Here is a 26,851-nt window from a genome sequence, read left to right as displayed (position 1 = left end):
TTTCCTTCCAATCCAAGTGTTCCATTAGCTCTTCCAACTCTCTTGCTGCCTCCTTCACAAAATGCAGTTCATTCACAATCAGTTTTTCATAGCTTCAATCAAAAGAATTTTCTGTGATTAATAAATTCCAAGCAGATTGATATGCAAGTTGCGTCAGATTACGATGCTCTTGATGACACTTGATAATTTCTGTAATCTTTTCCAAATACTTCTTTTTTTTGATCTCCTATTTAAAAGCAATAAAGGAAAAATATTTAACTCTAAAAAGCAAAGATAAGGTCATACATTTCCTTTTCTTAAGCAACTCAAAGAAAGCAATGCAATTTCCACTTCTTTTTGTGTTTTTTTATCTTCCTGTTTGTTCAATGTAGCTTTTAAGGCAAGGCACACTAATTGAAAGAAATTCCGAAGAAACCTCGGGACTCAATAAAAGATAGCATTCGCAAAGGTCAGTCAAAAGATTATCATTCTTTTCTTCTTTTTTCTCATTTTCTTCAATTATCATCTTCTCAAATTCTTTGCACAGCGAAGAATAGCAAATGAAACTGAACAAATATCCAATCAAAACTGATCTATAACCCTAATGTTTCAACAGTATAACGACATTTTCCATTGATATTTTCTTTTCTTCAATCATTTTGCCCATTTTGTCATACAAATTTTTTGTGAAAGTCCAATGAATTGCATTTCTATCCATTTCATCAATTATTCCATTCATTTCTTCTATTTTCTGCTTTTGATCTTTCTCGCCACACTGTTTCAGTTCAAAAAGCAAATCTGAAAAAATAAAGAAAAAATTACGTCATCAAAAATTCAAATGCAGCTGTAATTGAAAACATGTGATCTTTTTTGTGCTGTCCGTTTCCTGCATTTTTGAAAATACATCGCAGCCATTAAACACAACTATTTTTCCATTCATTTCTTTGATAATTTGCTTTTGCTCAATTTCTGCACAACGCCCCAGCTCATCAAGAAATACTTCAAAAGAAAAAGAAAGAAAAGAAAAAATTCTTATCATTAAAGATTCAAGTCCAGAAATGTACAAAAACCTTGAAATTTTTCTGTGCATGCAACCACCTTCATGGTTTTCATCGAGACATGACAAGAAGAAACATCATTTTTGTTATTCACAGAAAAAAACAGATCGCAACAAAGAGAAAAATTTTGTGAAAAATAAAAAATCAAAACAGTCATAAAAACATCTGTGATCACACCTCATTGCTTGACATTGATGGCTTTGACAAGTGACTGGAAGTGAAACAACGATTAACAACTTTCATTATTTGATAATGGAGAAAACTATCATTTTTTCTAACAATTATTTCTCAAATGAAAGATCATCAATAAAAATGTTGCAAAAGATTAGCATGAATTTCATAATGCTGCTAATAACATTTCCGTTACTGTTCGTTGATAATAAAATTCAGCCTGAAGAACAAATTCAAACCATTTCAGAAAAGTTAAATGTGAACAACTGAATTTCTGTTTATTTTTCGACGATGAAATAAATTTGGAAGATTATTCTGTCCGTCGCTTTTTCAAACTCAGAGGACTGATGAATGATGGAACACAGCAATCAAATTTTTTCGAGTCAAAAAACGAGGAAAAAGGGGAAAAGGACAACGCAAATGGCAGACAAACAAATGAGCAAGGCGTTTATGGATTGAAGAATGAAATGAATAAAAAGCAAAACAAAAAAGGGGAAGACGGAAATGAAAATCGATTAGAAAAGAACATGAAAAAAGAAGAAGAAAGGAAGAAAAGACTGTTAGAAAGTGAAAAGACTGGCAAACAAGATAACGAAAATTAAATACCATTTCAAAAAAAAAAAAAAAAAAAAAAAAAAAAAAAAAAAAAAAAAAAAAAAAAAAAAAAAAACAAAAATTGATCAATAAACCATTTATAGTAATGCAATTTCAATAAAATTATTATTTGAATATTATTTCATTGGATTCGAGATTCCAAATAAGAATTGCTTTTTAAACAATTTTATAGCTTTTTAGTAGATAACTTCAACACTTTTTATAAAACTTATTTTTGAAAGTCTGCAATATTTGAAATGAATAATTTATTTGCTTTTAAATATTGGTATTTTTTTTTATTCTTTGAATTTATAGATTAAATTTAATTTAAATTAGAAACTATAAATAATCTGGAGAACTGTTTTTTATTTATACTCTTGGATATATTCAAAATTTTCAGTGACTTAAGTGATGGAATTTTATTCGCTATTTTCTCAAACGGAAGACAGAAAAATTGGAAGAAAATATGCTAGCGAAAATGAGACTGCATATTCGAAGAAAAACAAGCATGACATATTTTCGAAATATCCCACAAGAGAGAATGCACTTTCTTTATCTTCATCAAACAAATCTCGCATGAATTTTCCCATTCAAACGCAAACATTGGGATACTTCACCAAAGAAGAAAATTATCAAACCCCATCGCAATTACGTGGTTGGAATACCATTAATAAAAGTCGTAATATTTCATCACTTTTTGACACTCTTGATATGACACAAGATAATGTATCAACTTCTTTTTTCTCAAACGCATCAAAAGAACGTAGACACGAAAGTCCGCAGGAATTATCTCCGCTTCCATTAGCAAGACAATCCTTCGATTCCGCGCCTGAGCCGTTGAATTCCCAGAAAGCGCTGTTTACTCCCACCCCGCCGGCATATCGCAGTTCTTTTCGGCGATTCGCACAAGCAACACAAACAGCACAAGCATCACAAGCCACTCCACTCACATCGCTTACTTCAGTTAGATCAATCACTTCAGTAAATCTAGTTACTCCTCCCTCTTCTTCTTCTTCTTCTTCTTCTACCTCTCCTTCTTCCTCCTCCTCCTCCTTTTCTTCTTCTTCTTCTCCTCCTTATGCTTCTTCTTCTTCTTCCTCCTCTTCCTCCTCTTCCTTCTCTTCCTCTCCTTCGACCTCTCCTTCTCGTTCTTCTTCTTATTCTTCTTCTTCTTCTTCATTTCAATTCACTCAAACATCAAAAGCCAGAAGAGCTACAGAAGTCAGGCCAACCTCACAAACCACACATATTTCTCAAACTTCATCTTCTCCTCCTTCTCTTCCTCTTCCTCTTTATTTATCTTCATCATCATCATCATCATCATCATCATCATCATCTTCTTCTTCTTCTTCTTCTACCTCTCCTTCTCGTTCTTCTTCTTCTTCTTCTTCTTCTTCTTCTTCTTCTTCTTCTTCTTCTTCTCTTTCTTCTTCCTCATTTCGAAGAAATTCACCTTTTGCCACAAATTCAATTTCAAATTCTTCTTTTAATTCTTCTTTTAATTCTTCTTTTAATTCTTCTTTTAATTCTTCTTTTAATTCTTCTTTTAATACTTCTTTTAATTCTTCCTCTTATTTAAACACACCAAAATCAGACAAGGAAAAACTGAATTCTTCTTCGTTTTTCTCCTCTTCTGATTCGTTTCGTCTTAATTTTCTGAAGAAAACGATCAAATTGAGTGAAAATGCGAGGAAAGAAGAGGAGAAAGAGGAAGAGGAGAAGAAGGAGAAGGAAAGAAGAAGAGAAGAAGAAGAGAAGAAGATTGCTTGGAAGATGAAGCAGATGGAGAGGAGGAAGAAGATGGAGAAGGAGATGGAGGAGAAGAGTGAGAGAGAGAAGGAGAAGGAGAGGAAGAAGGAGAGAATGAGAGAGAGAGAAGAAAGAGAAGAAGAAAGAAAAGAAGAAAGAGAAAGAGAAAGAGAAAGAGAAAGAGAGGAAGAAGAAAGCATGAATTGGAGAAAAGAAACAAGAAAAACTCCTTTTTTCAGTCGAAATTTGCAAGAAAATGAAAAATTTTCGTTCAAAACGGAAAATTTGAGAAGAGAAAAAGAGAAAGAGAAAGAAGAAAAGAAGAGGAAAAATAGAAAAGAAGAAGAATATGAAAGAAGAGAAGAAAGAGAAGAAGAAGAAGAAAGATGGAATTATTGGAAAAAGAGAGAAGAAAGAGAAAGAGAAGAAAGAGAAAGAGAAGAAAGAGAAAGAGAAGAAAGAGAAAGAGAGGAATTTGAAAAACCAGAAAAATTGATAGAAAATGAAGAACATGAAGAGAAAGAGAAAGAAGAAGAAGAGGAAAAAGAAAGATTTGAAGAATTTATATTAAGAGAAAGAAATAAAGAGGAAAAAGAAGAGGAAAAAGAAGAGAGAAATGAAAAGAAACAAAGAAAAGAGGAAGAAAGAGAAGAAGAAGAAAGAGAAAGAGAGAGAGAAAGAGAGAAAGAAAAAGAAGAAAGAATTGAAGAAGAAAGCGAAAAACCAGAAAAATTGATAGAAAATGAGGAAAATGAAGAAGATTTAAAAGAAAAGAAGGAAACTAATAAAAAAGAAAGAGAAGAAGAAAAAGAAGAAATTAAAAGGAAGGAAAAGGAAAAGGAAAGAGAAATAAAAGAAGTTAAAGAGGAAAAAGAGGAAAGAAGAAAAGAAAGAGAGAAAGAAAAGCTAAAAGTTAAAGAAGAAAGAGAAAGAGAAGAAAGAGAAAAAGACGAAAAAGAAAAAGAAAAAGAAAAAGAAAAAGAAGAGAGAGAAAGAGAAGAAAAAGAAATAAAAGGAGAAAGAGAAAGAGAAAGAGAAGAAGAAGAAAGGAAAAGAAAAGAAATTCTAATAAAACTTGTTCGAAACAACATCCGATTGATTTTGAAGAGCAAAAAAGAGAAAGAAAGAAAAATAGAAAAGGAAATGAAAAAATTGAAGGAAAGAAAGAAGGAGAAAGAAGAGAGAGAAAGAGAAGAAAAAGAAAAAGAAAAAGAAAAAGAAAAAGAAAAAGAAGAAAGAGAAAGAGAAGAAGAAGAAAGAGAGAGAGAAAGAAGAGAAAGAGAAGAAGAAGAATTAATAAAAGCAGAAGAAAGAAAGAAGAAGGAGAAAGAAAAGAAAGAAAGAGAAGAGAGAGAAAGAGAAGAAGAAGAAAAGAAAAGAAAAGAAGAAGAAGAGAAAGAGGAAGAGAAATTGAAGAAAGAAGAAGAAGAGGAAGAAGAGAAACGAAAAAGAAAAGAAGAAGAAGAGAGGAAGAAGAAGGAAGAAGAAGAAAGATTAAAAAGAGAGGAAGAAGAGAAAGAAGAGAGAGAAAGAAAAAAGAAAGAAGAAGAAGAAGAAAGAGAAAGAGAAAGAGAAGAAAGAGAAAAGGAAAAAGAAAGAGAAAGAAAAATGGAAGAGGAAAAGTTGAAACAAGAAAAGGAAGAAGAAGAGAAGAGAAGAAGAGAAGAAGAGGAGAAGGAAAGAAGAAGAAGAGAAGAAGAAGAAAGAAGAAGAAAAGAAGAAGAAGAAAAGGAAAAGGAAAAGGAAAAGGAAAAGGAAAAGGAAAGAGAAAGAGAAAGAGAAGAAGAAGAAAGAATTAAAAAAGAAAGAGAAGAAAAGGAGAGAAAAATAAAAGAAGAAGAAGAGGAAAGAAAGAGAGAAAGAGAAGAAGAAGAAAGAAAAAGAATTGAAGAAGAGGAGAAAGAAAGAAGAAGGAAAGAAGAAGAAGAAGAAAGATTTAAAAGAGAGAAAGAAAGAGAAAGAGAAGAAAAAGAAGAAGAAAAGAAAATACAAATGGAAAGAAATAAAATGATGAGTGAAGAGAAAAAGAAGGAAGAGGAAGAGGAGGAGGAAGAAGAGAAAGAGAAAGAGGAAGGAAAGAAAAGAAAGAAAGAAAAAGAGGAAAAAGAAGAAAAGAAAGAAGAAATAAAAGAAGAAAAAGAAAAGAAGGAAGAAAAAGTTGATTCAAATGTGAATAATTTGATGTTTAATGATATTTCTTCTTCTTCCTCTTCCTCTTCTTCTTCTTCTCTTCCTCCTCGTCCTCCTTCTTCATCATTTTCTTCTCCTTCTCCTTCTCCTTCTTCTTCTTCATTCTTCTCAAATCCTCTTTTTGAAGAAACAACAACAACATCTTCTTCTTCTTCTTCTCTTTCTTCAGCTTCAGCTTCTTCTTCTTCCATTTCATCCATTTCATCGTTAAATCCTCATGCTTCGCTTCCTTCCCCTTCCCCTTCTTCCCTTCCTTCATCCTCCTCCTCCTCTTCTCATTCTCCTTCTCCTTCTTCTCTTTCTCCTTCCTCCTCATTCCAATCTTCTTTTTCCTCTCCCTCCTCCTCCTCCTCCTCCTCCTCCTCCTCCTCCTCCTCCTCCTCCTCCTCAATATCTTCTTCTTCTTCTTCTTCTTCTTCTTTCTTTCTCTTCCTCTCCCTCTTCTTCTTCCCCCTCCTCATCGTTTTCCTCCTCCTCCTCTTCTCCTTCTTCTCAAACTTCTCCATCTCCATCTTCTTCTTCTCCTTCTTCTTCTCTTTCTCTTCCTCCATCTTCTCTCAACCAGCCACTCACACAGAAGCAGTTAGCCATTCTGAAGATGATCCAATTGAGACAAATGCAACAGAAGAAGAAGAAAATGATGATGATGAATGAGAAAGAAGAGAAGAAAGAGAAGGAGAAAGAGAAGAAAATGAATGAAAAAGAAGAGAAGGAGAAAGAAAGAAGAGGAAGAGAAGGAGAAAATGAAAGTGAAGAAGAAGAAGAAAGTGAAGAATATGAGGATGAGGAGGAAGAAGAGGAGGAAAGCGAAGAATATGAAGAAGAAAGTGAAGAAGAAGAAGAGGAGGAAGAAGAAGAAGAAGAAAAAGAAAAAGAGAAAGAGAAAGAGAAAGAGAAAGAGAAAGAGAAAGAGAGAAAAAAAATGATAACAAAACAAACAGCAAATAAAGAGAAAGAAATTGCAATCAGAAATAAAGTTGAAAATTCTTCAAATAGGAAAATGTTAAGTTCTTCTTCTTCTTCTTCTCCTCCTTCTCCTTCTCCTTCTCCTTCTTCTCTTTCTCCTTCCTCTCCTCTTTCTCCTTCTCCTTCTCTTTCTCCTTCTTCCACCATATTTCCTCCTCCTCCTCCTTCTTCTTCTTCTTCCTCTTCCTCTTCCTCTTCCTCTTCTTCTCCTTCCATTTCAAATTCAATTATTTCAACTCCTTCATCATCATCTTCCTCCTCTTCTTCCTCTTCTCCTCTTTCTTCTCCTTCTCCTTCTCCTTCTTCTCCTTCTTCATTCCTTTTCTCTCCTTCCTCTCTCCTTCTCCCTCTTTCTTCTTCTCTTCCTCCTTTTCTTTTCAATTCCCTTAATTTTCTTTGCCAGCCGCGTCTTTGCCGGAAAATCGGGACAAATTCAAAAGAACAAAAAAGATGGGTTTTTGTTATGGGATGCAGTGATTCCAAATTAGGAAGCAGGGAAAACACAGAAGGGGAGAAGAAGAAAACGAATAAAACAAAGGAAAAGAATGATAATTTGAATTCTTTGAATAATTCGCAAATCCATTCACAAAATGCTTTAACTCCTCCATTGGAACATTCTGTTTCTCTTTCTGCTTCCTCTTCCTCTTCCTCTTCTTCTTCCTCTCAAACACCTCAAACCAATTCACTTTCCACTCCTATAAGACAATCTTCCCTATCTTCTCCTTCTTCTTCTCCATTTCCTTCTTCTCCTCTTCCTTCTTCTCCCTTTTTCCCTTCTCTTTCTTTTTCTCCTCAGAACTTATATCTTGTATGGGTTGACTCAAAAGCCGCTCCTTCCACAATTCCAAAAACGGCGCCGGCAAAAAAATTCCCCCTTTGCGAGCTTAGTCAAATTATGCGAGGGCAAATGACAGAACTGTTTAAAAAAGCGCAAACAGGAGAAAGAAAGAAATATGAAAAGAATGTTGAATTGTGGGAAAAGAAGATTGAACAAGAAAAGAAGAAAGCAAATAACAAAGGAAATAAAAACGGGTCTGATCACACCCAATCTTCTCAGCAAACTGTTGGAATCGAAGCAAAATTCCCTCCTCCGGCAATTCCTGCGTCTGTTGCGAAGGACGAATTACGTTCGTTTTCCTGCTGTTTTTCGCATCGAACGGTTGATTTGATTGTGGAAGACGAGCAAACAGCAAATGAATGGATTCAGGCCATTCAACAGCTCACTCACATTGCTCCTTCTTTCTCTGTGTTGTATAGAAAGATTAAGCAGAACAGATGAAATTATGGGGGAATTGTTAAAATTTTTAGTAGATTTTCTGATGACTTCTATAAAAAAATTAAACCTCTTTTTTATTTTTGGATTTAAAAAGTTTTTGTTTTATTCTCTTTAAAAATTATTTTTTAATTTCTGAAATCAATTGATAATGATTTGTTCTCATTATTTCTTAGTAATTTAAGTGTTTCTGTTTCTTTTCCAAAAAATTGTTAACTTTTTTAGATTTTTCTTTTTATTGTTCAAAGTCATTTCATTTTATTTAGTTAAAAAACAACTTATTGTGTTTATTATCAAAATGGGGGACTAAATTCAAATTTTTGTTATGAAGAAAAGAATCATTAAAGATTAGAATTCATAGAAGAAATGGAAGTTCTAACTAGATATTTAAGCATCTTTAAAGAAGTTTATGTTATTTTGAAAAGAAAAGAAAAGAAAAGATCTTTCTTTTAAAGAAGAAGAAAACTGAAAGAAAGAAAGAAATCACAATTATTGATAAATGACAAAAAATAATCAAAGTTTATGATTTCTTCCACATATATTTTATGATATGAAATGCAACCTGAATAATAAAATTCTTCAGGTATTTTTTATTATGTCTTATAAAAAATATGCTAAATACATAAAAAAACATACAAAATATTGTAAAAAATGGAAGAAAACAATAAAACCACTTTCACAATGAATAAAATAAAAAAGATAAAAAAGAAGACAGTAAATATTGGGTTATTAAAAATAAAAAAAGAAAAAAATAGATTTCTTTGGATTATAAAATGAAAACTAAGACATTATCAAGACTTAATATGAAAGAAGTTTTTTTAGACGTTTTAAAAAAAAATGAAATTTTTATAATTTGCTGAATAAAACCGAACTTCAATCATGTAGATTTATGACTAAACAATTAGAATTACTAAAATTTTATAAATAAATAAAATAAAATAATGAAATAAATAAGAATGAATTCAATCAAAATTTGAGAAAGAATATTTTCATTTCATACAGAAAACAACCACGACGAGGTGATACGCTCATTCCTTGAAAATGAACCTTTTCGACTTGAAGTTCTTTCCACTGAAAAAATACAACGTAAAATTAAAAAAACATAAATAATATCGAAAAATAATATTGCATAGAAAAGAATAAGCATACGTTTCCTTGCAGTATATGCAGCAGGCCCTGGAGAAATGGAACGACCTCCAAAATGCTTGAGACGATCTTCGGTTGGTATTTTCCAGGTTGCAGTGCGCCTCGCAAGAATAAGAGAAGCTTTATCCGTATCATACATAGGGCCTGGCGATTTTTCATATTTTTCAACAATATGGTCAAAAGAAGGATCAGTTGGATCGAGAAAGTTGTGACTTGGAAGGTCAGGGTTTCTGTGTCTAGATCTTGTCGAGCGCATTGTATCTCCCCTTGTATAAGATAATGATCTATAACGTCTGTGCGATGATCTTGACCTTGTTCTTCTTCTTGAATCTCTTGAACTTCTTGGCGAATCTTTTGGTGATTGCTGTTGTGAGTCTCTGCTCTTTTCAAGTTCACTTGTTGCAGTTGAATTAAATTCTTCACTCTTTTGTGTATCTTCACCTGCAAATTGTTCTTCAGTCACAACTGGTGGAGTACTTGACATTCCAAATCAATCCCTATCGAAAAAAAATTTGTATGGGGCAAATTTTTCACTAATTATTTTTATATAAAGACTTCAAAATTTAAATACGAAAATTGATGAAATACATTTTTGCCAAAGAGGTTAAAATTTTTATTGAGGTTACAGATCATGCAATAATTTGTTGCAATTTCACGCCTAGTTTGCATGATATCATGTTTTAGCATAAGCCCATTAAAGGGGTTTAAATTTTATATGTTTATTAAATAAACTTTTACGATTATTCCCATTTATCTTTGTGATTTTTTGCACATGAGCTAGTGATATCCTTTTTCAACGCTTATATTCCGATACTTTCACAGATGCACAACTACAGCAAATAACAAATAAAATAACGTGGTCTGACGAAGAAATGGCAGATTTCCCCTTGATTCGAAGCGATGATAATTCATTTTTTATTTTCGTTTTGAAACGTCATTCCATCATTTATTCTTTGGTAACCGAGGAAGAGTTCCCACCTTTATTGATTACGACGCTTTTGGAAAGGATTGATTTAATGATTACAACATTTTTTGGTGAAAAGGATTTGGAAAAGAAGATTAAACAACAATATATCTTTCTTTTTCTTGTATGCAAATTTGAAAAAATATTTTTGCACTTTATTCTATTGCACTTTATTTTTTGCAAGATGTGCGAAGAATTTTTTGATAAGGGAATGCCAAATTGCACTGAACCGTCATTTTTACTGGATTTATTTGAAACTCCTTCACTATTAGGTCTATTTCCAGGAAAGCAAATTGTTTGTCAGTTAAATTTTGAATAAGGGCATTATAGATATTTATTTCATTCTTATATCTTTCTTTTAAATAAGTCAAAAGATGATCTTCCTCTGGACAGATTTGATGGAATGATGTGGCGCAGCCGAGACATTCAGTACATGCAAAATGAGTTTTATATGGACATTGTTGAGTCTTATCATGCCATATGCAGAGAGTTTGAATTTTTACCTTCATATTTTTGTGTTTCAACTCTATTTTTATTTTTATATTTATATTTATTTTGTTCTTTAATATTTAATATTTTATTTTATAAAACCCCAAAAATTAACTCATAGAAATGGACATATCGCAACGTCATATGTGTCTGGAGAGCTTAAGGCAACATCAAAAGTCAGTGGAATGCCAGACTTGGCAGTATCCTTCAACAATCCACATGTGCTTGAAGAAGTTAGGTGTGATTCTATTATTTTATTTATTCATTTATTTAAGATGAATTATTTTTTTTTTTAATTCCAAAAAATAAAAAATAAAAATAAAAAAAAAAAAATAAAAAATAAAAAATAAAAAATAAAACAAATTGTTAATAAAAATATTTTGAATTCTTTCTTTTTTTTAGTCTTCATCCATGTGTAAGATTGCCTCGATGGAAAGAACAGAAAGTGCTTTCATTTGTTCCTCCAGATGGAAAGTTTGTTTTGCTCTCTTATCGATCTGGGTATGAAAATTTTGTTAAATTTATATTTTTGTGAAGATTTGTTATTTTTTATTTAAAATAAAAAAAGTATTTATTTTTTTAAATTTTTATTTAAAACGATTTGATATTTTTTTATTTCATTCATTCTTTCTTTCTTTTCATTTAATGATTTTTCTTCTTATTTTTCTCTTTAATTTTATTTTAATTTTTCTAAATTTATTTATTTATTTATTTTTTCCAATTTCATTTTTTTCACAAAAACAATCTTCAGATGCCGCAAACTGAAAATTCCTGCTCCAGTTTCAGTTTCCACGAATTTTTCTCTTCTTCCTGAAAAAGCTTCATTTTCTGTCTATGTTTGTTAAAACCTTATTATTTGGGGAGGAAATAGACAATTATTTGTTTTATATTTTCATTTTTTTCATTTTCTTTAAATTTTCTGTTGACAGTTTTATTTTTTTTGTTTTTCTCTTCTCTTCTCTTCTCTTCATTTCATTCTCTCTTCTTTCTTCCTCTTCTCTCTTCTTCTATCATTTCCTTCCTTCTTTCTTCACTCCCTTACTCCCTCTCCTCTTTTCTCCTTTCTCCTTCCTTCTCCTTCCTTCTCTTCTCTTCCCTTCCCTTCCTTTCTCCTTTCCCCAGCTCACTTCACAATTCACTCATTCCCAGCCACTTCGCAATGTCCAGCTCGATTTGAAACTGCCAAAGATTTCTCATTCACTCACGATCACAGTCACGATGGGCACTTTCACTTATTCCACTATCTCAAAGGTTTGGTTGTTTGTGTGTGTGTGAGTGTGTGAGGGAGGGAGAAGGAGGAAATAGAAAGAAAGAAAGAAAAAGAAAAAAGAGAGAGAGAGAAGAAGAAGAAGAAGAAGTGTTGATGGAATCATTGATAAATGAAATGAAATTAATTTTTGTTTGTTTGTTTGTTTTCGTTTGTTGAATGCATTTGTTTTTTTCAAAATAGTTGCATGTGATTTTGTGTGCTTGCTTTGTTATTATTTATGAATTTGTTCGTTTTCATTCATCATCTTCTCGTTATAATTCTCTTTTTTTTATTTCTTCCTTTTGCTTTGATCCTTCCATTCCCTTCAATTTAATTTGATTAAATTTAACTAAATCAATATATTCATTCATTTCCATTGGTATACACACAACAACAACAACATTTTATCTTCTTCCACTTCCTCTTCTTTCCTCTTCTATTTCTTCTACCAATGATAATTGCCCATCTTCTCAATCATTCATCATCATTCACAACTTCCAGAAAGGCCGATGGAGCATTGAAACACTCCCTCCTTCTTCCACAGCCTCACTCAGCGGGCAATTTAACTTCCCTCCTTCTTTCACTTATGGCAGTGAAAGAAATATTAAAAGCATAAAAAGCAAAAGTGTTAGAAAAAGTGAAGGTGAAAGTAAAAATGATAGTGAAAATGACAGTAAACGTGAAAGTAAAAGTATTAATGAAAGTGACAGTAATATTTATATTTGTAAAAAAATCATTGACTCAAATATACGCCCTTCTGCCACGCTGAGCTTTGTTTTAAATGACGTGGCATTGTCTGGGATTGAAATAAAAACGATTTCTGTCGAGTCGCCGGAAGAGTGGAAACTGGCAAAGGGTTTTAGAATGGTGTCAAAAGGAGGAGAAATTGATGTGAGGTTCTGATAAGTCTTATTTATTGAGCTTTTTGATCTTTTGATCTTTTATAAAAATGACTGATTGAGGGGATGAGAGAAATCTTGTTGTTAACATTTATTAATTGGATTTTGTTGAAGTTAATTTTCTTGTTTGATGGTTAAACTTTTGTTTAAATTTTTTTTATCAATTTTCAATTTTTAATGAAGAATTGATTTGTAAGAGTTTTATAAGCACAAGTTTCAAATTTGTTCTAAAAATGCGTATTGCTTCATTAACTCTTATTTTTCTATTATTCCAGAGAAATTGAGTTATTTTATATCAAAAATTTACGGATATAGCATTCATTAATGAAAAAGAAACAAGATTCTGAGGAATAAAAAATTAATTGAACAGTTTTTCTTTTCATGATTGATGTCACATGATTTATTTTCAATTCGAGATTGGGAAACTTGTTTTCATTTCCATGATTTTCAAGAAATGCAGAACCGAATTGAAAAATTTTCTTTTCTTTTCTATTTAAAAATACTTGGTTAAAAAAAAACTAAAATTCTCAAAAGGCCAAACATTTATTGAAATAAATGAAGAAATGCATACAAGTAACTGTATAAACAACAAAACATTAAACAGAAAAAGACTTCATTGCGGAATTGAATTAAAGAAAATCAAAAAAAATAAAAAAAAATCATTTTTTCATAGAAATTCTTTATCTCATGTGCAAAAGATAACTTTTCGCTCGAAAATAAAAGGAAATAGAAAATAAAAAATAAAATAAAAATAAACAAACAAAACCGCAATATTCATCTATTATAAATTCAAAAAAAAAATATTGAAATAAAAATGTGTTTTAAATTGAAATCAAGACATTTCAATGAAAATTTGGAAAAAAATACCCCAAAAAAATTAAAATTGAAATTAAATTGAAAACCGTGAATCCAAATTCATTAATCTGTCCGTTTCAATGTATTGGCCTCATTAAATTCACTTTCTTCTTCTTCATTTTCTCCTCCTTCTTCTTTAAATTCTTCTTCTTTTTCTTTCTTTCTTTCTTTCTTTCTTTCTTTCTTTCTTTCTTTCTTTCTTTCTTTCTTTCTTTCTTTCTTTCTTTCTTTCTTTCTTTCTTTCTTTCTTTCTTTCTTTCTTTCTTTCTTTCTTTCTTTCTTTCTTTCTTTCTTTCTTTCTTTCTTTCTTTCTTTCTTTCTTTCTTTCTTTCTTTCTTTCTTTCTTTCTTTCTTTCTTTCTTCTTCCTCTCTCTTTCTTCTTCCTTCCTTCCTTTCTTCCTTTTCCATTATTTCAATCTCAATTTTTGCACTTTCTCTATTTCTCTCTCTAACTCCACAATCGTTTCCTCAATAAATTCCTTTATAATCTTTGAATATTGACTCATCCCTTTAACACAGAAAAAAACAGCTAAATTCTGATTCATTTTATCTTTTTCCCCTTCTTTTTCGTATTTTTCATAAACCTCATCAATCATTTTATCAGCTTCTTCAAAGGGAATAATAGAAGATTCAACCAAAGGCAAGGCTGTTTCAAACAAGTGCTTGATAAATTCCATAAATGCCAACACAAACTCAACATTCTCCTTCGTTGGATCAGAAAGAAATGATGAATCTGTAAAAATTAAATTAAATTAAATTAAATTAAATAAGATAAGATAAAATTAGATAAAATAAAATAAAATAAAATAAAAATATTTAAAAATAAAATTAAAAAAATTTTTTGAATGAATTTGTGTTTTTTAGTTTAAAACAGATATTTTTAATACATTCAAGTTAATGAAAAATGCTGCTGAACATTAAGATTGAACATTAGTAGCACACCGTAAATCTCATGAAAGTTTCTGTATTCTTCAGCAAAAAAAAGGTAAACCATATTGCAATTCAAGTAAATGTCTAAATATTGATAACTAAATATTTTTTTGAGAAAGTGCACGATTTCCAGGATATTCTCTTCTTTTGCATCTTTAAAGATCGGATATGAATGAATCAAAATCATCTGAACTTTCACTGCCATTTCATCAAAAATTTTCTTAAATTGTTTTCTCTTTTCCTCATTTGAAGCATCTGATGCATATAATTTCACAGCATCTAATGAAATACAAAATGATAAAAAAAGTACCAAATGAAAGATTACACATAAAATTATTTTCCAAAATGAAAAAAGAAAACCAAGCGACTTATTTAAAGCATTTATCGTTTTCATTTGGTAAATTGAAAGTCCTGTGCTGCATTTCTCGATGTGCAAGCCTTTCTCGCAACTAACTGAACATCAAAAACAGAAAAAGAAAAGAAAGAAAGAAAAATTAACTTGAAGTTTGTTCGATATGAAATGAATGGCATTCCTTTTGCACCAGTTAAACAATTATATAACCCTATTGCATAATATGACCGATTCAATCCTTTCAAATCATTATCGTTAACGAAGTGAAAGAGTTCTTTAATGCATTTCTCCTCTTTTGTATCATCCATTGCGAATAATATCGACTTTAGATCATCTTTAAAAAATTTATTTTAAATATTTCATTTCAAAAAAAACCAAACCAGATTGCATCTCACTATCATATTCATCAATTGCGGAAAATTCAGTACAATTGGACAGCCGAAAAAAATCAACACAACAAAGAAGACAAAAGAATTTCATTTTGAGATTAACAACTCTATTATGGTCATCAACCATAATTGATTGAAAATAGAAAAAGAATTGATAACTTTCAAGTATTAAAAATTAACACCTTATTAATGAATAGCTTGGGAAAGTTGGCAGATAACTAAAAGGAGTGAATATTTTTAAATGTTGGTCAATCTTTATGTTTATAAAATTGCTTCAACTTAAATTTCACAGAAATAAGTGAGGATAAATAAAAGTCACAAAAGAATAGTTACAAATATCGCATAAAATACCGGACATCGCACAAAATACCGGACAAGATCGATTCACAATAATTGCAAGAAGAAAAATTCTAATAATTTTCCTGAAAATATATCTCATCAATACAAACTCAATCGAAATAAGATACTTTCAAAACAGCTTCATTTGTGCTCACAGAAAATTATTATTTAATTCTCGGAGAAATTGGATTTTTTGTTTCTACGAGAATTTTATAATAACTATTGTCTGAGCACAAATGAAGTTGCTTTGAAAAATTTGTATATCAAATGAGTTTGCATTGATGAGGTGTGTTTTGAGGAAAATTGTCAGAATTATTCCTCTTGCAATTATTGTGAAATCGATCTTGTCCGGTATTTTGTACGATGTCCTGTATTTTATGAGATATCTGTATATGAAATTTCGCAACCTTTCTCACAGTTTGTAAATCTGTTTTATTAGTGTGCTCAAAGATCATTTCTTATCGAAAAAAATAAAATAAAATAAAATAAAAAAAACATAAAATATAAAATAAAAAATGAAAATAAAAAATAAAAAATAAAAAAGGCACCTCATTAAAAATAAAATAGAATTATTATGCATTTCCAAAATAATAGGGGATAAAAAATAAAACTTAAGGTTGATTTTTGTATAATTTTCACGTTGTGAACAACCTATTTGTTTTCTTTAACGAACAAAATGAATATATTTTTGTGTCACATAAAGAACGTAACAAACCATCTTGTGAAAACAACAATGATTACTGCAAATGAAAAATGTAAATTTAATATAATCAGAAAAATGAGAAAGCATTTCTTTCGGTTATTAGTGATATAATTTTTTTTTGTTTTCACAAATAAGATTGAAAGTTTGAATATTCCCCCATGTGGATGATTATTTTTGATATCAGATTTTTTATGCCAAAATTTTCTGATAGAAAATTTGCGTTTCATATGAAAAAATGATCACAAAAATTTTGGGTGATTATTTTTGAAATCGTAACTTTTTTCTGGGTGTTGTTTTTTTTTAAAAAACTCGATTTCATTTGCTTAATAATTATCAAACAAATGTCAAATGTTTATCAATCGTTTTAAAAGCCAATAGTTGATGAAATTATTTGAAAGAGATTTTCTTTGATTTGAGTTATCACTTTTCTGAGTTTTTAAACAAAAATTCAAAAATGTATTAATGAACCGAATTTTTTGTTCCAAAAAAAATGATTTCAAAAATTATCACCTATATATCTTCCATATGTTGATAAAATTTCAATGAACAAATCTCAAACATTCGCTCAAAAAAGAAATGTTAAATATTTTTCATTTAAAAGAAATATTTTCAAGTCAAAGACTAACAACTTCAGAATTATCAACACCCAAAAATGCACCAAAAATTATTCAAAATCGAAAAACTATCAACCAAAATTGAAAAATTTTCAATCGAAGTCGAAAGTTCGAAATTGTCAAAAATTTCGGCTAGTTGACAATATTCAATAAAAGTCAAAAAACATATTTATTGTTGATATATTGATAATATATGTAATTTTAATGATTTTTCATCTCTTTTTCCTAAATATTTTTGTACTTCCTTTTGTCCAATTGCAAAAAAAATATGAGAGGAATTTAAACACATTTTATCTCATTTCTATTGTTTGTTCATTGCTTTTCAGAAGATTTGCAAAAGAAAATTATTGTTTCTTATAATCCAACTTTATTTTAAAAAATGATGAAAACAGTATTACGTCTCTTATTTCGAGTTTTATAAAACAAAATACTCATTTCTTATGGAATGAAACAAATATTTTGTGTTTCGTTTCGAGTTGATTTTTGAGTTTATTTTTGGCTTGAAACTATCAAAATTCGCAGAAAACATATTCACAAATATTGTGATAATTTTTTCTTTAATAAACGAATAAATATTTTCTTTTCTTTAATAACATTAATAAAACATTTATTTTTCATGATAAAAATTTTAATTTCCATTGAAAGTTTTCGATTTCGTTTGCAACTTTTTCGACTTTGGTTGAAAATTTTCGACTTTGAATGAAAGTTTTTCGACTTTAAATAATTTTTGGTGTATGCAATGATTTCTGAAATAATAACTCATATGAATATTTTTTTTTGCGAAATCGTAAATGTTTTATTTTATGGTTCATTGAAAGTTGGCATTTTCTCAAGAATTCTTTAAATAAGTATGTGAAAAGTTTCACTCACACTTTTTTGTGCAATGTAATATTACCGATTTGCAATTATTGACATTCATTTCATATTTGACTGTTAGATTGCTTGAACGCTTCAAAAAATGTAAAAAGTCGTTGAAACGTAAAACCCAAACATTTGCAATTTATCAAAAAGAATGACTCACGTTACAGATAATATTATATGTAAAAAAAAATTTTTTTTAAACCTTCAAATCACGTAGATTAATTTCGGCATAAGTGTAAAAAAACACCTCCTCCAATTTCACGATTTCATTCATGATAATATGTGATAATAAATAACATAAAAAAACAACACTTTTGGGTGGAGTAGTTTTTTGAGATATCAACAAAAAATATCAAGAATTAATATTTGTGATCTGTCCCATAATTAAATTTTCAATTCAAACTTTTTTGCTTTAAACTTTAATGCCCGTGAGTTGAAAGTTTATCTTAGGAATTAATAATGCAGTACTTAAAAATTTTACAAATGAGGTGTGAAATTTACACTTTATTGTTATTTTTAAGTGCAATGCTAAAAACTTTTTCATGACCTTCTAAATTGTAACATCCACATATTCATTCAATTTATTTTCGAAAATTTTAATATTTTTTTAAGCTTTAGAAGTTGTTGTAAACGTATCAAATTAATCTTTTAATTTTTTATTGTGAAAACCTTGTTTATCTGAAGTTTATTTTAAATTAATAAGAAAGATTATTAGTGAAATGAAGATAATCATTTATGTTCCATTTGATTAAGTTTTTACATGTATTTTGTTTATTTGATTTTTAGCTCATTTCATTCGTATGTGATCGTCTTTTTAAGTGATAATTAATTTCAGTATTTTATATGAAAATTATGTCAAGTTGATTTTTTTAATGTTGCATAAAGTTTAAATGTTTAAAATGAAAAACTTTTGAAAACACGAATATATTTCATGTTCACAAACAGAAAAAATGATGCAATTTTTGTTTTTTTTTTGATGTTATAAAAACAATGTTAGCTTTTTAAAACCTCAAGTGAACAACAAAAAATGAGTAATTTTCAACAACTATTGACATTTTTCCAAAAATGAAAACAGTTAAACAAACCACAACATAAACTATATCATTTCGTCTATCTTTTTCATATTTTCATCTTTTTTAATAGCATCCTTTTGATTTCCTTTCTTTTGCTTCAACTTTTTTGTCTCCATATCAATCTCTTTTTCTGATAGAACAGATAATATAATAAAATTGGACTATCTTTGTTCAATGAAATGTGGAGAAAATAAACATGATGCGAACTTGAATATGCTTGACTGAATGAAATAGCTGTTCAGAAGAGACAGTGCTGAAAGTGCGAGTTTGGAAGGAGGATCAAGTCGTTAACGAGGCATTACGAATGCCCTGCCGATTTCATTGTTGCGAGGAAGTTCTGCAGTGACGAGGCAAGCGTGGGCAAGTCTTGAAGAATCGTGAAAGTTTGAGATTCAGCAAAAGACACTCCCACAGTTGACTCACCTTGCAAAGTCGGTACTTCACAAGGAGCTTCTGAAATCCGCTTGAAAGAGTTAGAAGTGTGGGAGAGACTTCTTTTTGATGTTGAAGTCAATGACTTACAGGCACATGGCTTCGTTTCGCAAGCAGAACCTGTGCAAATGACGAATTTAGCTCTGAAGGAATGGTTTTTGATGGAGAGTATAGAGCAAATACTCAGGAAAGTGGGCATGGGAGGAGAAGAGAGATATTACAGGAGAAAAAGATCACGAATAAGTCGTAGAAGGAGTATTGAAGATGTAAATGAGAGTAGAGGAGAGGAGAAGGTGGAGAAGAGATCGATGAAGAGGAGGAAGAGGAGGAAGAGGAGGAAGAGGCAAATGATAAAAATAAAATTTGACAATGAAATTGAGTTATGTCAATGGACATTACATGAAGATTCAAATGGCAAAGCAATTGTTTCATTTCCAGAATATTCTGCATCAGCTGCGCAGAAATAGAGTGTTTGAGCTGGGATAAATATAGAGGTGAGGAGGGTGAGGGAGGCATCGTGGAGGAGGGAAATGAAGCCGTTGAGAACATACTCGATGGTGGCACATGGGGTCTGTTGGGGTCTGCCACAGGCATCAGAATTCGTTCCATTGCTGGCAACGATTTTATTCTGGGCAACGAGGGGGAGCCAGCCATTGTACACATCACTATCAGCTGTATTGTTATTCCACAGTCTTTTTGTTGGAGTTGTTGAACCGCAATTTTCAAATGGAGACTGAATGATGGCATTACCGCTGAAGAATACATCGTTTCCTCTTCCATTTTTGGCGGAGTTGCCATCGAAGAAACAAAATGTGATGAATTTATTTCCGCTCATCCAGGAATAAGTTGCTGTGCAGCAAAGCTCAGCACCTCCCCATGAAGTTGAAGTTGATGTCAATTTGTTGTTTATGAACTGACAATCATTGATTGAAAACTGACTTGGTTTATTTTGTGGAGGATTATAAAATGTTAAAGAACCAGCAGAATCTCCACCAGAATTTGCGATTCACTTGCATTTGGAAAACACGAAATGAAAATTTGTATAATCATTTCCAAGAGCAAAATACCAACCAGTTCCAATTGTACTTGTGATTTTACAACTTTCCACTTTGTTTTCTGAGAATGAATAAACAGAATTGGATTGTGGATAAGCTTGCAAGTTGCTCCTCCATGAAATGCCGAACAGTTTGTGAAATTGCATTTTATGATGTCTATGTTAAGTAGGTAATCGCAACATATTGCTCCACCATGATTATTGGTTGAACAATTGTTGAACGAACAAGAAGTCGCTATTAAAATCACATATTTAAAAAATCAGAAAAATAGGTTTTAATACAGAGATAAATTGAAAATATCACACCTCATTTGTAAAATTTTTAAGTACTGCATTATTAATTCCTAAGATAAACTTTCAACTCACGGGCATTAAAGTTTAAAGCAAAAAAGTTTGAATTGAAAATTTAATTATGGGACAGATCACAAATATTAATTCTTGATATTTTTTGTTGATATCTCAAAAAACTACTCCACCCAAAAGTGTTGTTTTTTTATGTTATTTATTATCACATATTATCATGAATGAAATCGTGAAATTGGAGGAGATGTTTCTTTGCACTTAAAGACATGTACAAAACTCGGGAAAGGGACAAAACCCGGGAATGTCCAATCAATTGAAAAGTTTTTCAACAATTGACTCCGCTTCCTGTTTTCTTTTTTTTTGAATTAACAAAAATAAATATTTATTTGAAAAAATGTTTATACGATGTTTTTTTAATATGTTTTTCTTGATTATAAATGAAATGAGCATTCAAAATCACTATCGAAAAGAAACATTGGCTGATATGAGACCATATGAAAATAATCGAACAAAATGAAAAAAATTCTATCAACAAGTTGCAAAACAAAATTGTTTGAAAAGAAAAGTCGCTTTCAGCTGAAATAAAATAGTTTTCCCCATTTTGTTTAAGATACTTGCTTTCTTTTTCGTTTTTCTCCTGAAAACAAAGAAGATTCATCTATTTCTTCTTCGCGAGTTTGTTCCGATATCTTGCATTTTGTTTCCCCATCACGTTTATCCTCTTTTTCTTTCCTCTCTGACATTTGCTTTTGCATTCTGCCTTTCAAGGTTCTGGATTCGCTTTTTTCTTTTTCTCGGAATTATAAAATAAGAATAAATTAGATAATCATTTCATTCAAATTAAATGAAATTTCTCAAACCTTTTTCACTTGGTTCGTTCTCCTGAACAAAATCATCACTTGTTAAAACTTTCATGTTAAAGACTCCATTTGAAGCACGGGCCGATGAACTAATTGAAGATATTTTTGCAATTGAAGACTGATTGGGCAGTCGGTCTAAAACAACTGACGGATCAAATGGCTCAATCCCGCAAGTGTTGAACGATTATTTAATAGTTCTAGGTTCCAACGCAGCACTCACAGCATCTGCCAATGCTGGCACAAGAGCTTTTCTATATGGGTGATTTTTTATGATATCATAAAAAATTACGAAGTTTGATCAAAAAATTATTTTATTAAGGGTTTGGTTTATAAGAAAATATTTCAGAAAAAATTTGCGAAAATATGCATTAATATATTATTATAATTATTAATTTGTTGATTTTAATTTGATTTTAATTGTTTTTATTACAAAATTTGAAGAAAACATAAAAAATTAATAGAAAATATCGATAATTCAATAAACAGAACGATACAAATGTTCACTGGTATTTTAAACGTGAAAACAATAATAACAATATGAAATCAATCTATTTTTTATTTAAAAAACTAGTTTTATGATGTTAATGCAAAGAATTTTATAAATTGACTATGAAGATCTTGAAACATTTATAGAAAACGAATAATTTTCATTAACGCATATAGAGAAATATGATGGAAGCACATAATATTTGTCGAATAAACAATTGTTCATTGTTAATAATTGTATTTAAATTAATAATTCTTTAAATTAGTTATTTAAATTAATTGATCAAAGCTATTGAAAAAAATTACAAAAGAAACAACATGATATTTAAGATTTTCTCATTCAGACAATTTTAAATCTTCCACAGAACGAAAATCTTCACTTGAACTTTTTCTTTTTCCCCTCTCTCAATCCTTCATCATCTTCCTCGTCTTTCATCCTTCATCCTGATACTACCTCCTCAGTTGCTCGGCTTTTGCAGGCTGCTCTTTTTATATGCAGACTCCACAAACACCTTTTTCATATGCAACTGTGGAAGCGGTTGAAGTGCGTGTGTCTTATAACAACTGCGCCCTCTCCTTTTCATGTATATTGTGTCAGTTTCTGCATCCACTTCCTCTGAACTCAAATCCCTCTCAGTCTCGTTTTCTTTGATCACTGTCGCTGACCTCGATGTTTTCAGCCCACACACTGGCCGGAAAGACTGTCTCGAGGTTGGCGGCCACAGACATTAGAAATGTCTTCGCTTTGGACTTTGCCAACATCACCAACATCGTGCTGTCATGCAACGGGACAGTTCTAGCGGGAAAGCGGAGAGGAGATGTGCTGAAGGCTGTGCTGCCGAGGCGTGAGTGTTCAACAGTTGCGCGTATCGATTTGCATCCTCATCCAGTGCATCATCACTTGCTCAACAAACAGCGACTGAATCTTTCTCGACTGCTCTCACAAAGCTGTCGCATCTGCCAACTTCATTTCCTTCCTCGCTCTCCGCTGAGCCTTGAATAACTCCTTTGCGGGCAAGTGCATCTTTCTCCAGTGCTGCAGCATCCAAGCCTAAACAACGAGTTCCTCTTTTCCCTTCACTTTTTCCAACTCTCTCTCGTCACAGAAGCCTCCTTTTGCGACGCCATCTCCTCCCGTCCCGGCCTCAACTTCGATGTCGATCACAATCTCATCCTCTTCTTCTTCTACTGCGTCCAACAGATATTCGTCGATAAAGCCAGCAGATCACCCGCTTGCACATTAATCCTCTGCATCGACAACACTCGTCAATATCTTCTGGATCTCCTCCTTCTCTTTCGAAGCCCATATCTCTCTTTCCATATTCCGATTCTGGTTTATCTCCAGAAGTCTTGATCTTGTTCATTTGAACACCATCAGTTGGCTTCCGTTGTGTTTCTCAATGGCTGCATCATCCTTTAAGCCACCTCTGCTTCAATTGTTCCTTCGAATTATCCCTTTTTTCTCCTTCCAACCAACATGTCTGCCTCAACTCAAAACTGCTTTGTGCCTGCAAAAACACCACTCACCTCTCCAACGCACCTGTTCATCCCTTTCGCCTCTTTCCTTATGCTTCTTGTACTCTCACTGCTTACTCCCTTAATCTTTTCCACATCAACCTCTCAGTTCTCAAAGTTGCTTCAACTTTGCTTATGCTTGACGATGAATCAATAAGCATTTTTGAACATCTTTTTATAACAGTCCTCGCCAATGTTAGCAAAAGCATAGTTCTTCTTTATCTTTCTGGAATAAAAATGTCAGAAATCTCCTTCATCATGATGCGCTTTATCTTTACTATCATTTTTCTCGGCCAGCTCTGTCGAAGCATGCTCGAAGGCCACTTTCAACTCACCAACGACAGCCTCTCCATCCTGAATTTCCCCTCCACCTTCCACAACAGCAACTGCTCTAACTTTTGTGTACTCCTCATTGCCTAGCCCTGGAAAGGCTCCTGAATGCTCTTTCATTTACTCACATAGAAACGAAACGGTGGATATTCTTTCCTCTGCTTCGCCAATCAATTCCCTTCCATGATGATTGTTGCAATGCTCCAAAGAGCATATGAAAAAGAAGAAACGGACGGAATGGTTCTGACATTCAACGAACTCTTCTTGCTTCGTTGTCGCGTACTGTTACTGTTCGTCGACGTCTTCTCTTCAAACTTCTCTCCATTTCTTTTTAACTTTAACATTTATCAATACCTTCATTTTTTTCTTTCAAATTTCCAATCATCATTTATTGACAAATCAAATTCTTCTTCTCTTTATCTTCATTCTCTTCATTCACTAATCATCTTCTTTTCGTTTTTTTAATAAGTTGATTTCTTCATAAATTCCATTCTTTTTTATTTCTGCTATTTTCCCAAATGAAGATGCAAAAAATGAAGAAATACGATTAGGAAAAGAAGAAAAAGTGATCGTAGTAGTAGAAGTGAAATAGAAAGAGGAAGAGGAAGAAGAAGAAGAAGAAGAAGAAGGCAAAGAAGAATGTGAAGAAGAAGAAGAAGAAGAAGAAGAAGCGTAGAAAAAGAAATATCCAAGAAGGAGAAAGAAGGAGAAGAAGAAGAAGAAGGTGAAGAAGAAGGTGAAGAAGAAGAAAAGGAAGAAGAAGAAGAATAAATTGAAGAAGAAGAAGAAGAAGAAGAAGAAGAAGAAGAAGCAGAGAATGAGGCATTGAGTGTGCCAGCAGCAGCTGAGGCTGTTGAGAAAGCATCGACTGAACGGCTAGCTGTCTGCACACTCCGACGAGAATTCCGCGATGCGGCAGTGATCGCTCTTCTTACCTCTCTTCTTTCTCATCTTCTGCTTTGTCTGCTGATATTCTCAACTTCTTCTTCTTCTAAACTTCTTTCTCTTTCTCCCTCATTTTCAATTACAATATCGTCTCTTTCTTCTCTTTCGTTTGAACTTCATTCATCATTATCGTTGTCATTATCTTCTTCATTCTCTTCATTTTCAGCTTCTTCTGAATCCAGCGGTGTTATATGCTTTCTATTTAAGCTGCTTTTGATGTCTGCAGGAATTAGTTCTGGAGGGGTTGGGGAAGCGATCGGGGCGATGAAGGGATTATTTTCTGAAGTTGCATTGTTTTGAGCAAAATTCGAAGGAGATAGCGGACTTGGGCTGAATACGTGCTTTCTATCTGAATCTATGGAAGTTTCTCTTATATCACCTTCTTTATTATTATCATCCACTTCTTTGTTACTTCCTTCTTCTTCTCCTTCCTCTTTCCTCTTCTTCGCATACGCCTCCCCTCCCATTCTTGTCATCTTCAGCACGATCCCAAAGATATCCATCTCCACCAGCTGCTTTCTAAAAGCCCTGCTAATCTCAAACACAACCGCCACAAAACTCAGCACATTCGCCAAGTTTATTCCCTCCATCGTCTCCAGCAGCTGCGGAACAACAGAAGAGAGCAAGATATGTGTGGAAGGCCAGGAGGGGAAACTGATTCTGATAGAAGACAAAGAATGTGCTATGCGTCTGTCTTGCTTGGCAAAGTGGGTTAAGGCGCGGGCGGCGTGGACGAGAGGAGGAGTTGGGTAGAGGCGGAGGTAGGCGTTGGGGCTGGTGGAGGAGAGGGAAGAGAGAGAGGTGAGGGAAGGGAACTTGGTGAAAAAGAGGGATATGAGAAGGCGGATGAAGCAGGTGCCGGAGTCGAAGTGAAGTTTTTGGTCGGAAGAGGAATATGAAGAGGGAAAGTGAAAGGGAGAGGAAGAAGAAGAATACATTGCCTCCGTCGCATTTGCTGCTGATGCTATTCTTCCGCTCCCACTCCCGCTCCCACCAGGAGAAGAAGCCGGAGAAAAGAAAAACGACGCCCTTTCCTCCGGTTTCTGATACAGCTGCAGCGCAATCCTGTCCTCCATCACATCTTCTGCTCCAAATCCCAGTTCAGCAAAGGCCGAAATGCAAGCAACAGCCAAAGAGACTGTGCGTGGCGCGTGCGTGAGCGGGTTGATCAGCTTCAGCATCGACTCGAACGTGAACGAGCACATCTTCACTGCCTGCATTTCGCAGGGGCAGCCAAACCGCTCTCCATTATATTCCCTCCTTCGTGTGATAGAAGTGATGGCGCTGTCAGCGTCAGGCCGGTTGTGTATCGTGCCCAGCATCACCACAAAGAACTGCAGGGCTCCAAAGATAAGCTCATCTGGAACTGATCTCAGCCCTGCAGACGCCCACTCGATGGCTCTGAGGGAATCCAGCGACAGACGCTCGCTTTCTCCCCTCTTCGTTGCCTCCAACAGGATCTGCAGGACGGTTGTCTGAAGAGCTGTGTTTGGGATACCCAATAAAAGGAGCATGCGAGGCATTGCAACTGAAATGTGCTCAAAGCTGACAGCAGACGATGCAAACAGCGCGACAAGCGAGGCGGAGAGGGAGCGGTCGACCTCGCAGTACCTCTTCATCTGCTCTGCATTCAGTAGCTCAGGAAAGATCGGGTACCACAAGTCGAAGTACTTTGAGGGCGGGTGAGTTTCAGCCAGGCGGTTGAGGGCGAGCAAAGCAGCGTGCTGGACAGTGGGGGAACTGATGCGCAGGCATTCTTTTGCCCATTTGGCTCCTGTGATATCAGGGTCGTCGATGCTGTCTCCGCCGCTGAAGAAAGAGGCGAGGACGTCTGTGGTAGCAGAGCTGAGGTGGCTGTTGCTGTTCCCACAGAATGTGCAGATGTGGAAGAGGCGGCTGCGCACGTGGAGGGTCACAAACTGTTTTAATCTTTCTCTTTCTGACAGGATCATCTTTCGCACACGCGCGGGGGAGGCGGCGGGGGAAATAGAGAGAAGGAGACAGAAGGCGCAGGAAACGAGTGAATTTGCGTGCCTGGTGTGAGAAGAGAAGATGGCGACACAATAGGAAGTGCAGAACACCC

At 32.9% G+C, this 26,851-nt stretch overlaps 8 protein-coding genes across 8 annotated transcripts; 2 read left to right on the top strand and 6 right to left on the bottom strand.

The window, feature by feature from the left end:
- Positions 1-94: 94 nt before the first annotated feature.
- On the bottom strand, positions 95-871 carry MONOS_17352 (uncharacterized protein; the record flags this gene model as incomplete). Its single annotated transcript, XM_067870264.1, has 4 exons — positions 95-226; positions 286-415; positions 657-777; positions 838-871. 4 exons carry the CDS (start codon positions 869-871, stop codon positions 95-97), a joined length of 417 nt encoding a protein of 138 aa, XP_067730937.1.
- Positions 872-2,513: 1,642 nt separating this feature from the next.
- MONOS_6614 (uncharacterized protein) lies at positions 2,514-8,279 on the top strand (the record flags this gene model as incomplete). Its single annotated transcript, XM_067876856.1, has 3 exons — positions 2,514-2,949; positions 3,397-5,947; positions 6,738-8,279. 3 exons carry the CDS (start codon positions 2,514-2,516, stop codon positions 7,984-7,986), a joined length of 4,236 nt encoding a protein of 1,411 aa, XP_067730936.1. The 3' UTR covers positions 7,987-8,279.
- An 85-nt stretch (positions 8,280-8,364) lies between these two features.
- On the bottom strand, positions 8,365-9,644 carry MONOS_6613 (uncharacterized protein). Its single transcript, XM_067876855.1, has 3 exons — positions 9,130-9,644; positions 8,981-9,051; positions 8,365-8,890 (listed from the first exon to the last, which is right to left on the bottom strand). Exons 1-3 carry the CDS (start codon positions 9,608-9,610, stop codon positions 8,888-8,890), a joined length of 555 nt encoding a protein of 184 aa, XP_067730935.1. The 5' UTR covers positions 9,611-9,644; the 3' UTR covers positions 8,365-8,887.
- Positions 9,645-9,758: 114 nt separating this feature from the next.
- MONOS_6612 (Adaptor protein complex 3 (AP-3), mu subunitB) lies at positions 9,759-13,202 on the top strand. Its single transcript, XM_067876854.1, has 9 exons — positions 9,759-9,828; positions 9,908-10,214; positions 10,275-10,385; positions 10,458-10,579; positions 10,701-10,817; positions 10,982-11,080; positions 11,331-11,415; positions 11,702-11,830; positions 12,330-13,202. Exons 1-9 carry the CDS (start codon positions 9,794-9,796, stop codon positions 12,729-12,731), a joined length of 1,407 nt encoding a protein of 468 aa, XP_067730934.1. The 5' UTR covers positions 9,759-9,793; the 3' UTR covers positions 12,732-13,202.
- A 52-nt stretch (positions 13,203-13,254) lies between these two features.
- MONOS_6611 (uncharacterized protein) lies at positions 13,255-14,906 on the bottom strand (the record flags this gene model as incomplete). The annotated part of the gene is made up of 3 exons (XM_067876853.1): positions 13,255-14,315; positions 14,525-14,791; positions 14,873-14,906. The coding sequence occupies 3 exons, from the start codon at positions 14,904-14,906 to the stop codon at positions 13,990-13,992; spliced, it is 627 nt and encodes a 208-aa protein (XP_067730933.1). The 3' UTR covers positions 13,255-13,989.
- An 8,123-nt stretch (positions 14,907-23,029) lies between these two features.
- On the bottom strand, positions 23,030-23,342 carry MONOS_6610 (uncharacterized protein; the record flags this gene model as incomplete). Its single annotated transcript, XM_067876852.1, has 2 exons — positions 23,030-23,166; positions 23,240-23,342. 2 exons carry the CDS (start codon positions 23,340-23,342, stop codon positions 23,030-23,032), a joined length of 240 nt encoding a protein of 79 aa, XP_067730932.1.
- A 391-nt stretch (positions 23,343-23,733) lies between these two features.
- MONOS_6609 (uncharacterized protein) lies at positions 23,734-23,943 on the bottom strand (the record flags this gene model as incomplete). Its single annotated transcript, XM_067876850.1, has 1 exon — positions 23,734-23,943. One exon carries the CDS (start codon positions 23,941-23,943, stop codon positions 23,734-23,736), a length of 210 nt encoding a protein of 69 aa, XP_067730931.1.
- Positions 23,944-24,884: 941 nt separating this feature from the next.
- On the bottom strand, positions 24,885-26,720 carry MONOS_6608 (uncharacterized protein; the record flags this gene model as incomplete). Its single annotated transcript, XM_067876849.1, has 1 exon — positions 24,885-26,720. The coding sequence occupies one exon, from the start codon at positions 26,718-26,720 to the stop codon at positions 24,885-24,887; it is 1,836 nt and encodes a 611-aa protein (XP_067730930.1).
- Positions 26,721-26,851: the final 131 nt, after the last annotated feature.

This window comes from Monocercomonoides exilis (assembly GCF_001643675.1).
Source record: "Monocercomonoides exilis strain PA203 chromosome Unknown scaffold13-1861174, whole genome shotgun sequence".
Classification (NCBI taxonomy): Eukaryota; Preaxostyla; order Oxymonadida; family Polymastigidae; genus Monocercomonoides; species Monocercomonoides exilis.
The sequence above is the reverse complement of the archived record's forward strand: the minus strand, read 5'-3'. Positions and strand labels throughout refer to the sequence as shown.

Excerpts from the sequence above, each read along its gene's own strand:
- MONOS_6612 (XM_067876854.1), top strand. The coding sequence starts at position 9,794 with ATGATATCATGTTTTAGCATAAGCCCATTAAAGGG. Across the intron at positions 10,215-10,274 it reads AATATATCTTTCTTTTTCTT|ATGTGCGAAGAATTTTTTGA; the intron begins GTATGCAAATTT and ends ATTTTTTGCAAG. Across the intron at positions 11,416-11,701 it reads AAGCTTCATTTTCTGTCTAT|CTCACTTCACAATTCACTCA; the intron begins GTTTGTTAAAAC and ends TCCTTTCCCCAG.
- MONOS_6613 (XM_067876855.1), bottom strand. The coding sequence starts at position 9,610 with ATGTCAAGTACTCCACCAGTTGTGACTGAAGAACAATTTGCAGGTGAA. Across the intron at positions 9,052-9,129 it reads TGCATATACTGCAAGGAAAC|TGGAAAGAACTTCAAGTCGA; the intron begins GTATGCTTATTC and ends GTATTTTTTCAG.